This window comes from Coturnix japonica, chromosome 1 (genome assembly GCF_054131305.1).
Source record: "Coturnix japonica strain WE chromosome 1, WE-NBRP24, whole genome shotgun sequence".
Lineage (NCBI taxonomy): Eukaryota > Metazoa > Chordata > Aves > Galliformes > Phasianidae > Coturnix > Coturnix japonica.
The window spans coordinates 55,202,769-55,219,739 of record NC_140663.1 but is presented as its reverse complement, the minus strand read 5'-3'; the positions used below and the strand labels follow the sequence as shown (position 1 = coordinate 55,219,739).

The 16,971-nt window shown below is 37.6% G+C and overlaps 1 protein-coding gene across 2 annotated transcripts in view; it reads left to right on the top strand.

Annotated features, from left to right (window-relative positions):
- IPO8 (importin 8) overlaps positions 1-16,033 on the top strand; it is a 41,736-nt gene extending 25,703 nt beyond the window's left edge. The window contains exons 17-25 of one of the 2 annotated variants that reach the window (XM_015865955.3): positions 1,263-1,329; positions 1,853-1,978; positions 2,471-2,568; positions 3,824-3,919; positions 4,839-5,059; positions 10,183-10,388; positions 11,093-11,317; positions 11,980-12,096; positions 12,792-16,033. In XM_015865955.3, the coding sequence (XP_015721441.1) occupies positions 1,263-1,329; positions 1,853-1,978; positions 2,471-2,568; positions 3,824-3,919; positions 4,839-5,059; positions 10,183-10,388; positions 11,093-11,317; positions 11,980-12,096; positions 12,792-12,889 (1,254 nt within the window). In that variant the 3' untranslated portion in view covers positions 12,890-16,033. The remainder of the gene's footprint in view (positions 1-1,262; positions 1,330-1,852; positions 1,979-2,470; positions 2,569-3,823; positions 3,920-4,838; positions 5,060-10,182; positions 10,389-11,092; positions 11,318-11,979; positions 12,097-12,791) is intronic. The other variant, XM_085540819.1, reaches the window with a different exon arrangement.
- Positions 16,034-16,971: the final 938 nt, after the last annotated feature.

Here is a 16,971-nt window from a genome sequence, read left to right as displayed (position 1 = left end):
GTGACTGGCAAGAGAGACAAAGTCTGTCAGTATCTGAGCCCAACTGGCAAAAATGCACAAAAGTGCTTTGTCCTGCTTTGTTTTGCTTCCTATGATTTACAAGGAGAAAGTTTTATTGCCAATGTGAATTCTGACTGTGAAGCTTATAATTTAAAAAATTCATTCATTATAATATTTTTTGTGTGACCATCGTGTTCCTTTGGATTTGAAAACATTTTTTATTCCTTTACAAGTTCTCCTTGGATCTTTTGAAAGCTAGAATGAAATCTGGTAGCTAAACTGAGCATAAAGAGAGGTAATCTGAAGCAGATCTTTAGGTTTTAGCCTAGGAAAACCTTTGGGTTTGGAGTATTTATGGTATGAGCTTAGCAGCTTGTTTTTCTGCTATGTGAAGAGCAAACTAATATAATGTGCAGAGTGCACTCCTCAGGATCTTAAATCATTTTAGAAGTGATATAAATGATATACAAATGATAAATGAGGCTGAAAACTCCTTAGAAATTCCTTTGATCAGCTCTAAGCCATGTGTCTGAATCAGTCACCTGAAGGTATGTGGATGAATCTGTGATCACATACTTAAGCTCTTTGCTGGAAGGAAATGCAGGAAGCCTGACATCCTGCAAGATTTCATGTTTAATGAATGATTAGTGGCAGTACCACAAGATGCTTACACTGGAGGTTTTACTTAGGCTTGCAGTGTGGCCATATCATTCTCCTAATTTGATTTCATTCATAAAAGTAGTCTCTCTCTCTAACACGACAAGGCTGAATAACTTACCCTCTCAGCTTAAAACTGCCCACTCCAGCAGATAGCTACATAATAGCTTTTGTCTGGCCTCAGTGCAGTTTTATTCTCCCAAATTCTGCATGTTTCCCTTTTGTCAAGCCTGGGCTTCTGGGAAGATCTCCGTAGATCTTAAGCAAAAGCATCACTTCCTTTCTTTTTTTTCAACCCATTCTTCTTCAAAGAAAGAATTTGGACTGAGGCCTTATTACCTCAGTCTGAGTACAGTGTTTGCCTCTTTGCATTATATACAGAAAAGGACAAGAGGCACAGTTTTTAACAGGATCTGTAGAATAACCGTTAAGTTACAATTCTTATAAGGAAAAGTGCCAAGTTTTAAAGTAATACTGCTTATTGAAAAATTGAGTACTCGAAACACCGAGACAATACTTCAGAATCATGTGATCATTATTAAATTACTGTCTTTCTAGATGTTTAAATAAAATCCTTTATTTTATTTTATTTTTTTAAATTTCAGATAACTCAACAGCTGGAGAGCATTTGTTTGCAGATCATCGGCCTTGTTTTGCAGAAGCATGTTATAGGTATATTTTTGGAGCTGATTTTTAGAAAAAGAGAATAGGTTTTTACATGGAAAAAAACCTCTTTAATTATTACAAACAGTGCTGCCATCCTGGACAGAACTTCAGCTTTGTTTGTTTGCTGTTGTAACACACAAAGCCAGAAGATGCAGTTCTCATTAGAGTTCCTAGCTAACTATGTTAAAGAACAAAGCCAACAATTACTCTTTTATGAGGGTGAAATTAAAAATTAAAAAAAGTAGATTAAGAAAGTAAAAATATTTTGCAGTAAGTCAAAGCAATGTCTTTAATGCGTTGCTAATTCATTTTCCCAGTGTATATTTATAAGGAGAAGCAATGCTTATTGTAGCTACAGCCAACATAATGCTTGTCTGAAAGAGTCTTTTCCAATTTGCATTGCTTTTTTGGGTATTGACATAGTAATTGCTGCTTCCAATAATTACGGGATGCTTTGTGATTTGAGATGTTCACACGTGAGACTTTTTTTTATACAGGTTGTTGCTTACAAAATGCTTCTCCTTTCCAGAGTTTTATGAAGAAATACTTTCCTTGGCATACAGCTTGACATGCCAGATGATTTCACCTCAAATGTGGCAGCTTTTAGGTGTTCTCTATGAGGTTTTCCAGCAGGATTGCTTTGAATACTTTGCAGGTATTTCTACTTCCATTCCTTTGATGTTTCAGCTGTTTGGGAATTCATCTCCAGAACCTGTTTTACAAAGGTTGCTTCCATGTAGTGTCTTGGTGTAAAGTGATCAGATGCTTGAGTTGTGCCCTGACCATCTGTTTAGTGTAGGAGTATAACAGGAGCATATCTAGCTTGAGAAGCGTGTTCAAATCTGTCAGTATGATCGGTTATTGTAGGAGGTCCTGATAAAAGAAAGCTGAAATATTGTTAAAAGGGAAGTTACAAATTCATAAATTAAAACGTAATTCTGTTCTGTTTCTTCTCCTGAAAATGCCTTCTGCACTGTGTACTTCCCAAAGAATTCTGCTGCATTAGACTTTAGCAATATTTGAATTTCCAACCGTGTCCAGCAGTTTGGGTTAATGAATTCCATTATAGAATTGCAGCCTCATTGGTTAGCAGTTGTATTGATTAGTCTGTAATTTCTTTTTTTTTTTTGCTCTCCCTCCTCTGCAGATATGATGCCTCTCTTGCATAATTATGTGACCATTGACACTGATACTTTACTGTCTAACCCAAAGCATTTAGAAATCATTTACGCTATGTGTAAAAAGGTAAGGCTTCTGATTCTTAGTGTTGTGCTAATCACTGGTATCACATAATCACAGAATGAACTGGGTTGGAAGGGACCTCAAGGATCATGAAGTTCCAACTCACCTGCCTGGCAGGGCCACCAAACTTCCAAATTTACTAGATCAGGTTGCCCAGGGCCCCATCCAACCTGGCCTTGAACACCTCCAAGGACAGGGCATCCACAACCTCCCTGAGCAGCCTGGTACTTAATTATCAGTTTAAAAGTGATCTGAATATACCAGGTAGTGGCCAGTCATTTCTGAGTGAAATGAAGTTTGGTCTCATCTCAGTTCTGAGTACACATAACAGCTTCAAACTTTTAAGCAAAACACTTCAAGAACAAAAACAACAACCAACATCAGTGTGCACAAACATGCGTGGGAGAAAGTTGCTGTGCTGTTGTTTGTGTTGGCACTCTTCTATGAACAGCTATTTTGGTAAGCAGAGGAATTAATGAAGTCTGATTCTCTTTGGTTTTGTATCTTGTGATTGGATACTTTTGTTGTCAGCTAGTGTATGAATTCATTTTAAATTCATTGTGCATTTTTTTCCCCCATCTATACTCTTTCTGTCCTGCATAATAAGGTATGAGATCACACTGCAGTTTGATCTCATTTGAGGCGTTATAAAGTCTTAGAAGCATAGGTAGGTGCTTATAAGCATCTGTCCACTTGCTTATTTTTAAGAGATTCATGGGGATTTATTGTGATTGAGAATTTTGCTGCCCCATCAGATTTGATTGGTGCTGTCCCTAAGGGTTTAAACATACTGGGGAAAAAAAGTTTCATGCATATGCATGTGTACAGAGAGAGATTATACACATCTTGTTTTTAATCTGAAATTAGCCTACAGCTAAGTCCTCACTTTGCCAGGCTGATTATCCACCACTGTCTATTAGAACTGAAGTCACAAAGAAATAGAGCATGGAAAACATCGATGATTCTTATAAGTAATATTTCCATTGGAAAGGAGAAAACAATAAAGGATGTATAAATGTTACTAATCTGAATAAAAAACATCATCATTTTCTTCTGAATTTTTAGATCCACCATTAACCCCCTATCCTCATTTATGTCCTGTAGAGATGAGGTTTGTCATTGCTGATTTGTTGTAAAATACAGCATAAATATACATACATGCCATTTAGAGGTTTGATTTATGCACGTACAAAAGCACTGACATTCATAGCTGACAGTGATTAATACTGATAAACTAAATTGCCATTTCGATTGTTAGGTATTGACAGGAGATGCAGGAGAAGATGCAGAGTGCCATGCAGCCAAGCTCCTAGAAGTAATTATTCTTCAGTGCAAAGGACGGGGTATTGACCAGGTGATGCATGTTTAACAGATTCTCTCTTCTACAGATTTCCAGCGCTATGTGTATAAGTCCTGTGAAAAGCAATTAGAATCAGAGAATTTTAGGGAGATGTAGTATGTAGGAATGGGGAGAAATATAGAATAGTATAAATAAACTCATGGGAGTTCGTATATAGCATTTTTGGTGCTGAAGATACTCAGTCATGACCAGAGTATGACTGTAAAATGAGTGATAAAGGCATAGTATGATGTGCAGGATTGCCTTCTTTGTTTCATATTTTTAAATGGAATCTGAAAGGGATTAAAGTAAATCGCATACATTTATACTGAAGTAAGAGTGTGGTAGAAGACTGAACTGAGCACCATGACTCTGAATTAAAACAGTTGTAATCTGAACCAAAACTCATAAGCTGAAGCTTCTTTAACTAATATACAGCATAAACCTACCTGTTGAAATATATGTAGATTTTTATTACTCACTTTTCCAAACTTTTGTAGGACATTTAACATCACATTGCATTTATTAGGGAAAGCTTTATTTTCTTGCAGATTTAGGTCATTTCAGTTTCTAATACCTGCTAATTTTTAATTTGTTAGCCATCTCTGTTCCAAGATGAGAATGTCCTCGATTTCCTTTCATAACCTTTTTATTCACACCAATATTCTGCCAGATGACTCCAAATATTCTCCTCTGTGCCAAAAATAATGTTGGCTATTCTTAACTCAGAACGGTTGTTTTTGAGAAGATCTGTAAGCATATAATCAGAGGCTTAAAATGCTTTTGTATTAGGAAATGAATCCTTTGCATTTTTAGGATATCTCTGGACTTCAGTTAGACCTGGATATCAGTTTAGATAAATGTGTTTAAAACTTTTTTATAATGTGAAAATATGCATAATACCTGCTCTTTTTTCCCTTCTTTATATTCCCAGTGTATTCCACTCTTTGTGGAGGCTGTTCTGGAGAGGTTGACAAGAGGAGTTAAAACAAGCGAGCTTCGTACCATGTGTCTTCAGGTTGCTATAGCTGCACTCTATTACAATCCTGACCTGCTTTTGCACACCTTAGAGAACATCAGATTTCCACACAATCCGGAGCCCATCACTGCACAGTTCATAAACCAGTGGATGAATGACACAGACTGTTTTCTTGGGCAAGTATTGTTTGTTTGTATTTTAAAAGCCCTTGATTTTCACTTGTTCACTTCTCATCCTTGGTCATGTAGATGTAAGAGATCTCATTCTCTGTCTACTCTAAATAACATTTATCCACACCAGGACTAGTTACTATGATACTAATATAGGGGTCCTATGCATATTTACGTTTTCTTGATCTTTTGAGTTATATAAGTGCATTGAATTTTCTGTGTTGCAACAATACAAGAGTACAGTACAAATTATATTTCAGGATTCTTTAAGTTTCTCAGGTATGGACTATCAGACTTGGTATCAACAAAAGTTCAGACTAGAAATTAGGAAAAAAAAAATCGTTAGTGTGAAAGTGAAATGCTGGAACAGGCTTCCTAATGAGGTGATTGATGCCACATGCCTGTCAGTGTTCAAGAAACATTGGACAGTGCCCTCACTAGTATGCTTTAACAATTGTTTAGCCATGAAGTGGTTGAGCTGTTGGACTGGATGGTCTTTGAAGGTCTATTCCTATTCCCCTCTGTGTTCAAGTGCAAAACAGGTAAATGTGGGGAGAAAAAAAAACTTCACTATAACAAAAGCAGTGTATATTATCACAAACATTCTGACCTTTTCTATTCCTATGCTTAGGAAGTATCTACAGCACATCCTATATCTTAACATAAAAACACAGATCATTGTTTATAGGCACTTTATAGGCACTTGTCACTTGACTTGGTGACAAAGTAGGCATAAAGTACTCAGAATCCTTCATTTCTTTTAGAGCACCACTGTCTGAAAAATGACATCTTGAAGTCTGTCTCTCCTGAATCTTTTGATAATATTACCATTAATTTTTAAATTACTTTTGAGGCTGCTGACTTTAGATAAGAACGAGACTTTTAGCATCAGGATTTCCATGTACTCATTTTTTATGGCTGAAGAAAATTCCTTGATATTCAGCTCCTTATGTTGTCATTTTTTCTTGTTTCGTACCAAATGCTGAAAGCATACAGAGGTGTTATGAAAGCAGATATTCCCCATAGGTGGTAAACTTGTCATTCCTTTTTAAAAGAAATAAAAATGAAAGGGATTTATAGCCTTAAACAGTTCATCTGGTGAGAAGCTAGTGAGATCCAGAGGAGAAGAATACTGTCGACTGAATACTTTCCATCTTCAAGTACTTCTGTATTTTACAGCTTATCTTTCAGTTCCTTTGTGTTGCTTTTCAAAAAGCATTAGCTTCTGCAACTACTGTTCAACTAAATTCTTTTTCAGAGCTGAGACAAAAGTTGACAAAGCCTATAAGAGATTATCGTGCTAGTTTCTGCTCAATGAACTTGAATGGCAGCTGAAGATCAAAATTTGTCTCTTTCATGTGCTGCTACCAACAGTGAAGTAAATATCTATAATGTTTCTTAAATCTAAAAATTGCTTTTCCTTCAGTGCTGCCTCCTCAGTGGGTGGCTTCCAGGCATAGAGCTTGTGCTGTAATACTGCTTGTCAGGCACTGTGATATAAGTGACTCTTTCCTTTCTCCCGGAAGGAAAAGACTGCTTCCAGAAGACCATTTGATTTTAGTAAGGGTTATGAGGGTCATCATCTGAAGATGCTTAACTAAACAGGAATAGATAGCTGCAAAACAAAATCTGGCTTTCTTGCTACCCTTCCGTGGGCCTTATTTTTGTCAGTGAAGACACTAATGGGCATCCCTCTTTTGTATAGTTCTTCCTTCCAGCTGTCATTAAGTGTTGTTTCATTTTAGAGTTGGGGTGCTTTCCAGCAAGAAGCAGTTGTAGGCTTAATTCAGGTCAGTTGCTGTGATCACAGATGGTGGAGAAACAGGAGAAGAATGAAGTAGATCCACCTCCAGTTGTGAACCGTACTGCTATTTCTTCATCAGCCCTGCAGACGGTCTGTGATTTACTGGTTGGTCACAGTGTCTCTTTGTGATACTCACACCCCATGATGCTCGTATGCCTTTGCCCTTCTGCTCCCCTAAGTTCCTAGAGTCCATAGATCCTGCTCTGCCCAACGGTCTGAAAGGCAATGATGTGTGTGTGTGTGTGTTCTCATGCTGGAGCCAGTGGTGTTTGCCAAAGTATGCAGTATTTCTTTGGCAGTACTTGTGAACTCCTGGAATGGAATCCATGGGAATAATACATCTTGCTGTGGGGGAAAGCAGTTGGGGTATGATAAGTAACTGCTCTTCCATGTTATTAAAAATATGGAAACTATTTAAAATTATTTAGCAATTTGAAATGTTAAAAATAATCAAGGCAAGGAGATCTCAGAATATTCTGTAAGACTGCATAAATCCGTATGGCATTGTGGATATTATACATCTGTGAATACGTACCCATATACCCTAGTATACTGTGTTTATTTGTGTCTGAATATGTTTTCTATGAGTACTTCAAATTGTTGTAGGGCAAGGGACTGAAAAAACATTTGTCAAAGCGCATTCCTTGCTGCTTTACAACTTTTCCCTGACAGTCTGAAATTTAGGTGAGATTTCTGTATGTCTTCTGCTTATTCTGCTTATTCTTACCCTGAAAATTCTTCTGTGGCAACTGGGGTGAAAGGAAAATGTAACTTGTTTTATAAAATGAGTAGATATTTCTATTTATCTGTCTATCTATTTAGTTAGTCGGACTAGAAGGATTTATTTGACAGGAGTTTAAATCATTAGAAATCCTAGTGTATAACATCCTAATATTCTACAGGTCAAAGAAGGTGGTTCCAACTTTGCAACTGGCTAATTACTTGCAGTGTGTCCGATAAGCAGATAAATGTGATGTAATGGAAAGCAAGTTGATTCTCACGTAAAAGGAGGACAACAAACCAGTAAGGGAAAGGCAGGCTTAATGATTTCCCTCTGAAACACTTTCAGCACACTTTAAACTACAAAATATCTTTTTTTTCTTTTCTTAACTTTCTATTGGAGGAAGTGTATTAGCTACAAAAGAAAGACCACAGAGTACATTAAAACCAGACCTGCTCAGGAGTTGTGCATTGCACTGCCCTGTGTGACTCCAAGGACATATATTTAGCATGCCAGGCTTGATATGTCTGTGAGGCAGCAGTGTGCATGATTGTTAGGGAGGACTACTATGTAAGTGCACATCTCAAAGGACAAAGTAAGGAGAACTGTATCCAGACAGCTTTGTGCAGACAAAAGGATACTGAAATGAGTCTTTTGACAGCGAAGAAATAGTTCCGAAACCATTTTTTGCTACTACCAGAAAATGTAAATGACATAAAATTTTGCTTCACTTGTTGAGTCCTGTTGACGTTTGATACAGCTGTGACATTGGAGTGCTGAACTTCAGAATTGTCCTGCTGTTTTTCTCTGCTGACACGTGGACAAAACAAGTCTCCTTCTGGCTTAGGATCACTAAAGTGGCTCAATGCCTGGATGTCCTGCTGAGCCCTCTAATAATATGCTCATTCTAAAGGCACGTGCTCATTCTCACAAATTCTCTGATGAGATGCTTGAAAACTGAGCGTGACAAACATAGTGCACTTTCTGGCTATTTGGGCTACTTCCTAATAATAATTCCCTTTTACACAACAGTGTGTGAATCTTCAACTTACATTAGCTGACCAGAAAAGAAAATTTAATGTGAAGCTGAGCCACTAATTACTATAATTTAAAAATTATTTTTCCTGTTGTGTTATGCAATTTGCATTTTATAACAGTAGCTTTCTCAAATGTATTCTAGAAGGTAATTCCATGTGTCAAACCCAACAAGACATTGTGTCTTTTCATATGCTAGCTGGTTTCCTTTGCCTTGGAAGGATCATAATGTTGTGCATGGTTGTATATAGTTTATTATTTTTGTCAGCTACTCTGAGAATGGAATGACTTTGTTAAGCCCTACCAGGACTAGCAAAGTAGGGGGTATAATGAAATCCCTCCAGATGCACAGCCTTGTTTAAGCACACATGGAATTTAGAAAGCTGTTATATGGTCACTTGTATTACTTGGAGAGTATTATGGTTTAGTAGCATATTACATGGGATCTTGGTAGTGGAAGTTGTAATTATTTTTAAAATTATATTTCTGTATTAATTCTTGAAGTGGTGGATTAAACTGGCTCTTTTCTTGTTGCAATCTCTGATGGTCATTCTGTTAGTTTCTTCTGTTGCTACTTGTATCCTCTTCATTCCAAAGTAAAGCCAGTTCTGTAACAGAAGCATCTACTGAGATTCTGAAGAATGGATGGAAGTATTCAGAAATGCTATAGGAGAATGACTTTGTTTTTCTCCCCATAACCCTGCTGCAGCTGTGCTAGTAATGCCATGCTGCTGCACAGATAGAAGACTGCATAGGATTACCTCATGCCCAGGTTTTAAGGAGAGAAGAACCTACACATCAGCCAGCTTTGGAGATCTGCTTTGTTTTCTGCAGGTCTTGATGGAACTTCTTTCTGGAGCTGCTTGTCCTGTAGAAAGTTAGGACAGAAGCTGTCAGCATCAAATTGAAGCAGTCAAAACTTTCAAGCCCTTAATAGAAAAACACTGTAATGTTAGAGAAAAGTTGATTGCTATGAGTGCTTCCTGTAAGGGAAGCCCAAAGACTATCAGTTGAGGCACTCTTCAGAGTGCTTAAATACATCTAGCCCTGTGGCACTCCATAAAAGCACACTGCTATTCAGTGTGGTCCTGCTTGTCATTACTCTTCATGAATAGTCTTTTTGCTAATTTCAGTCCCTGCTGCAGTAGTCCAACCAAAGCCAAAGCAAATTTATTTTCCATTCTACTTAATAATGACAATCTTTATCAAATGGTTTATTAAAGACCAGACTGTACCAAACTATTCAGCTTTTATTTAGCATAACAAGCTTTGCATTTGGTAATAGAACCACCATGGTTGGAAAAGACCTGTAAGATCATCCAGTCCAACCATCTACCTATCACCAGTCAGCAGTTCTTCCAGGATTTTGGGCGCTGCTTGACAGGTATTTAATTGTTGTTAGACAGATGTTTTCCAGTGGGAAACTTGCGTTCAGAATAAGAGAAGTCACTTGTGTAGGAGCTTTGAACATAGACTTTGAAGACTTTCTCTGTCCTCTACCATGTTGCACTTTAATGCTCCTTGCAGTGAAATTTTGGTTTTATTTTTAATGTTTGTGTGTTGTTTTAGACTCCATGACAGAAAGATGTGTATAATAGGACTTAGCATCCTAATGGTGTTACAGAACCGACCACCTGCAGTGGATGCTGTGGCTGCTCAGATTGTCCCTTCAATTCTCCTCCTTTTCCTGGGCTTGAAACAAGTTTGTGCCTCTCGAGAACACACAGAACATGAGGATCATGCTAAAGATGAAAAACACGTTGCAGAACTTAATGGTAAAATCTCCCTTTTCACACTGTGGATTTTGTCTGGATTTAATTTAAAGGGAGTAATAAATTGCAGTTCACTTATAAGGCTCATAAGTCTGCTGAAAATAAATAGGCTTATTATTCAGTCACTCTGCTTGTTGCAGATACGGTCATTTTGTACTTTTTATCCTGTTAACACAGGAAGAGCTGAAGGTTTGAAACTGGGGGGTGGTGGTGGTGGTACTATTTTAACCTCAGTTATAAGTCAGAAATACCTTTAAATGAGAAATAACAATGTTTGGAGTTGCATGTTGGAATCGAATACAATTCAGGATATAGTAATCTTTTCATGAACAGAATGGGAGGTAGAGCTAAGGAAAAGATGGAATTTTGGATAAGGGTAGCAATGGGAGATTTTGTCAAAGATAAATATATACAGATCTTTTTGGATCCTATAATTACACAAAGGTAGTATACACAAAAGAAGAGCGAAGATGTCAGTTTTATGTTCCCCAGGTGTGTTTTAGAAACAAAACTTTAACAAAAGATCTTGAATGTATGAAACATCTTAATAGCTTATTTTTCCACTTCTGAGATTCTGGGGGAGGGTATTATCAGTAGGTCTTCTCTCCGACCTGAAATGAGATTTATTAATTGTTCTTAATTTGTAAGTCATTGTTTCCCTGTACTTTCTAAATATTGCTTTATAAAACACATGAATGCTTTTGCAGAAGAGATACCAAGTGATGAGGAGGAGACAAATGAAGTGAGCCAGGCAATGCAGGAGAACCACAGTGGAGGTGGAGACGGAGGTGGAGACGAAGATGATGATGACGATGATGATGATGACTGGGATGAAGATGCATTGGAAGAGACTGCTCTTGAAGGGTTCAGCACACCTCTTGACCTTGAAAATGGTGTTGACGAATACCAGTTTTTCACACAAGCACTTTTAGGTATGTGCATGCTAGTGTGTAGAATGATATGGTATGATATGGTATGATATGATGAAACAGCTTGGCTGTCATCATTGGGAAAAGCCCTTCTCTTTGTTTCTAATAGTAATTTAGATTATTGAAATTTGAAATGCTTTTTAATGTTAGTCCTAAGATTTCTTTTTTTGCTTCCAGATGCTGCAGAAAAAAATAGATGTCAGTAAATACAGCTAGAGATTGTCTTCATGTTGTCTTTAAAAACTTTTCAAACAGCCTAAATAAGTGAGACTCAGTCACTAGAAGGACTCCTATATATATAAATGTTAGTCACTTGCTAGGTATTAAAATGATAATGGAAAAGTTGTTTTCTTCCTTTCCTGTTTGTCAGGTCGTGCTGCTTTTAGTTTTGATAAGAATCTTCAGTTAATAGATTTGCTACATCATTGTCCATGAACAGTGGCCTCACTGTTAACTTTCTGTTTCAGAAAGCAGAGAATGTAATGAAATTCCCCCCAGATGGCTTGTTTGCACTGGGGATTCTGTGCTGAGAAACTGACGGGAATGCTGAATCTATTTTACAGCGCAAGTTCTGCTTTTTTTTCCCACGTGTTTCTTCTTATTCTTCTGAAATTTCCTTGCAGTGTAAGCTGATAATCACTTTCCATCCATTCCTGTTCTGACAGCTGTGCAGAGCCGAGATGCTGCCTGGTACCATTTGCTGACAGCACCGCTGAGTGAGGATCAGAAGAAACAGCTGCAGGAAATTTATACATTAGCAGAGCACCGGCGAAATGCTGCAGGTAAGTCTCTTCTCTGGGGCCATTTCAAGTGTTGCTGGGACGGTGGAACTGCATCTAATCCATAACAACAGAATAAGTATCTGTGCTCATTATCAAAGGTCTTACAAGAGGCTTGAGAAGCATGAATAGGGTATTGTGCTTGTATTATCCTTCGCCTGGAAGTGTGTTCTCTTCCAATTACCATTGCTTATAATTAATTGCCTTCTTGTTGACATATGCTACTGTTAGAACAGGCTATCAACTTGTTTTGCACAACCTGATATTTGACTTGAAAACCAAGTTAAGGCAGTAGCTCGCTGTGAGCCTGTTACTGGATAAAGATTACTGTCGAATGTTCTCTTTAACAGCTCTGTTACTTTTGTACTGCTACCATTGCCTTCACAGTCAGCGTACTGTTCTGGGTGTTTAGAACACTTGCATGGGGGAAAAATGAATTCATATTAAATCAAGATGCATGCAGGATAGTGTGAGATACAGCTTGTGATATAGAGAATGAATTTCTCCATTCTGTTTGAGAGGTGTGTGCTTATGCATTTGTAGAAGAACTAGGTGTGCTGTGATTTCTTACTGTCACTGCAGTGAGGAAACAAAAGTTTTTTTACACAGCTTTGTATTATTAGATGAATAGCATTATCTCTGGCAAAAGTGTTCTCTACAAGCTGTTGCTCATATTCTTTCTCTTCTTTGAATTCTAGAGACTAAGACAATAGAGCAGCAAAGTGACTACACATTTGACAACAAAGGACTGATCATAGCATTTAACTTTGCTGGAAGTACTCCTGGTGGAAACTGAAGGATCAGCTACGAAAGTCAATGAGAAGGGTTTCATCATTACATTTTTTTAAACTCATCACAACTTCTGAGTGATAGGGGAGGGTAATTTAATGCTGCTGGAAGTTCTCTGAAGTATAGCAGTGTGCTTCCCCCGCCAGAATGCTTTTTCTAACCGGCTACTGTAATTTACAAATTCTTGTGGTGTTTTTATAATTTGATGGACTGAAAAGGAAACATTTGTCCTCAAGGAACCTGAATGACTGGGAGGGGCCAGGCTGTATCTAATTGAGTTGCACTTCTCAGGTTTTTTGCTGTGCAGAATTGATAGATTCATATGGATAACAGTGCCTTCTGTTGTATGTGGATTGCCTGAACAAATGGATTTTTGGAGTGCATTATAATTTTTTAATTGTAAGAACATTTCTCGATAACACTGTAAGCCTTGGTTCCATGTTTTCCTGTCATCTACTTTTTACTACACCGTTTAACTGTTTGTTGGTTGCATATCTGTTGCTGGATTCAGAACACAATCTCATCCCAACTTGGTGCAGGCCAAATGTGAATGGGGAAGTGTCTGCTGGAGCTGCAGAGCGTACACTGGTTGAGTCAGAGCGTCTTAATGAAATTGCAGATTTTCCCTTGACGTAGTAGTCTTAAATTATTTCTCTTAGCTATGGAATCAACTCACTTGAGTTATGATGGCACGTGTGGCAGTTGGCTATCCTAGACCTACACTGACATTACCTCCTGCCTGCCCAAGTGGTGTGGCCTTCTCATGTAGATGTGCTACATGGCAACTTTCCACTCTTTTTGTAAGGTTCATATAACCTGATTTCCTGTTTTTATTCATTCATTACCATTCCAATGGTAGTACTGAATGCATAATGTGGTACAAAATATTTACAGTATTTTATTTATCTTGATAGAAGAAAAGCAGTCCTGGGCTTGCTTCTTACTGTTACACTTCTGTGATAGAATTTCTGGTCTGCATTCCATTTGGCTGTTCTTGTTCAGTTCTGAAATTGAAATTTGAAATTTCTTTTTGGACAGATTTTATTTTTTTTCCTGAATTTCAAAGGCTGGTTTCTCATGAATTGAAACATATGTCATAGGTTTTATTCTTTTTTTTTTTGTGATTATGTTCATTTAGTGAGAAACTTAGCATTACAAGAAACTGATAGCAATACCAGGTTGAGTGGGTGCCCCTTTTCTAGTTCTACTGGGGTCTCGGTGACGTAGTCAAAATAAGTTGGGGTGCTTTAGAACATGCAGTTTAAATTGGAGATAAAATATTTAGTCCAGTTTTTGTCTCTGTGTTAATTTCTATAATACTTAAAAATATTTACAAAGCAACTTTAAAGCACACACCAATGATGTAATTCTTCAAAGCACTGACCCAACTGGAAGGTTCCCTTTCCCATACACAGATTTTTAAGGATTGTAGATAATTACAGATAGCTGGCCCTGCGTGTGCTGAAGCTTTTTTGGTTTTGTTTTTTTTCCTCAGTGTCAGAGTTATTCTAATTCATTGTGATAGATCTGAAGCTTTCTGTGCCTTGGCATCAGGAAAAGGCCATAGTGATGCTGCCTTTTCCTTGCCCCATTCTCTGGAATCTTCTCAGTCTTGAATTCATGGCATAGAAGATTCCACTCTGTTTTCCTTGTTCCTGCTCTTTGGTGTGAGACTTAATCCTGCACTGTTCTCTGATGCTGCTTCTTTTTCTTCCACAGCAGCTGCAGAGTAGAAGTGGTTCATGTCGGCTTTTCACTGCTATTATTCACTTGATAGCAACAATGAAAATTTCCCACTTTTTGGTCTGTTGTATGTATGGAAAACGGCGAAAACTCCAGGGTCTGTATTTTCAGAAAAGAAAAATGCATTGAAGAGCATTGGAGAGGCTCTTACAAGTTGAACAGCAGAGGGCAGGAAGGCCAGGAAAATCATAGGTCACTTTGGCTGATTTAGGCCTGGAGGTTTATTTACTAAAGGACAGGATGGTATTACATCCACTTTGTCAGTGAGTTTCTCAGAAACTGTGGAAGTTTTTAAATCTTTACAAATTTAGTGTTTTTTGGAAGTTGAGGGTATGGACAACTTCTGTCTGACAACTGAAGTTAAATATTGGGTAGGTAAACTGTTTGAGACCTTTATTACTTTATTTAACAAGAGATTGTTGAACAGAATTTCTTTTAAAACCTGATTTCCTCTTCTACACTGGCATGCAGAGTAAAGGGGGGATTTGTTTTTCTTTTGCTAATAAGTTTGCTTGCACAATCACAAGTTAATAGTTAGAAGTTAATGTATTCAAGGAAAAATCTGCTTTTGCATAGCACCATCTCTGTGTCACTCAGCTGAACTGTGGCTGCTCCCTGGTTCTGCTTCTTGTGTACTTTTCAAGTCAACTGCCAGGAAAATTTCATCCAGATGTTTCTTATAAGGGGTTTAATCAGCTGCACGGAGTCGGGAATTTTTGTTGTCCAATTTGCAGTGGGGGTCAGAGATATCTGAGGGGATGGCATGTAAAAAGGTTAAATGCCCTTCCCTTCCCAGGAGATTCATGAGCAAATGTTTCTACTGGCAAAAGCAAATGTCGATTATTTCATTTCTTTTCTTGAAAAAGGATTCCACCCAAAAAGATGTGCTGGGCTCTAGCCTCCACTTTAACATATGGGTCTCTTTTAACATGATAAATATCTGTTTGTACATGATCATAAATAGATAATGGATTTTAGGGATTTCTTTCTGAGTCGTGTCCAGCTTTGTACTACATTAAAAAGAGAGTAACACAAACGTGCATTACTGTCTGACTTTCCAGCCAAGGTAATAATGGGATATCACATACCAGCATTGGCCAGCCAAGCATGATGGCCACTGGAAGCATAGAGAATCATGAACATGTTGTAAAATACATTTAAAATCAAAGGACTGCTAAGAACTGACCAGTGTTGTCCCATAGCTGTGTTCCAAAAGCGTGAAGGTCACTTGTGGACATCAGGAGGGCTTTACGTATGTAATTAGCATTGTGTTGGTTATAATCACATCAAATATTAATCTAAATAATAACTTTATTTTCCAGATTAAATTAACCCATCCTGGGTATTGAATTGCTTATGCTGTTTTGTCACTCTTGAGAGGAAAATAAGAATCACCACATGTTTGGGATGCTTCTTTTTGTTCTCTTTCTTTTGAAGTCAAAGTATTTGATTTACCTTCCATACAACAGCAAAATCTTTCAACAAAATGGCTCCAGGAAGAGGGCAGAATATCAAGCTGAAAACAAGTCTAAAAAAACATAAAAACAACTTTGCTTGTGCACACAGTCAGATTGAAGTAGATGTGTGTTGGAATACAAGTCAGAATACTCAAAGAATGTTAACAAAGTGATATTTTGACATTCTTGGTTTTGGAGGGAAAGGGTGTCTGCGTGAGACATGAAATGAACCACTTTAGGACATGCCATTTACCTATGAAGTCCAGGCAGTGTGTGGTTCTGGATTCCATCATACATTGTAGAGGACGGAAGGTAGGACTGTAAAGAATTTTATTGCGTTATCTTTTTTTTTGTTGTTCCTTTTACTATGGAGCAAGTGTCTGTATTGAGACTTGTGAGCCAAAGGAACTGTAGACAACATGAATGATTAACTATCTTTTGTTTCCAGAACACTTTTCAGCCTTTTTTCTTTCCTCATTTCCTTCCCTTTGCCAACCATTGTTAGCAGATACTTCAGGGGATATACAAAATACTTGAAAAAAATTAAACTTCTGCAAAATTTGTTAAATCCCATTGATCCTGAAACCATGGAACCTATCTCTAGGTCTATTTCTATGTCTAGAACATTCCTATCTCTAGAACAAAGTTTCTTATTTAACATATGCAGGTGATAAAGAACTCCAAAAGCCCTCACTTTTGTCTGAAGTTTGAGAGGAACCTTTCTGTGATTTACTACTTAAAATGGGCAGATTCCAAAATGGTATTTTGAAATCCCCAGACCTTGCACTTAGGTTTGCTCAAATGATAGCCAAAAACATACTATGCAATTGGGATACTGAGCCCTAGTTCTGGTTTATGCAGTAGTTGATCTTTCAGTAGCGTTAGTCAG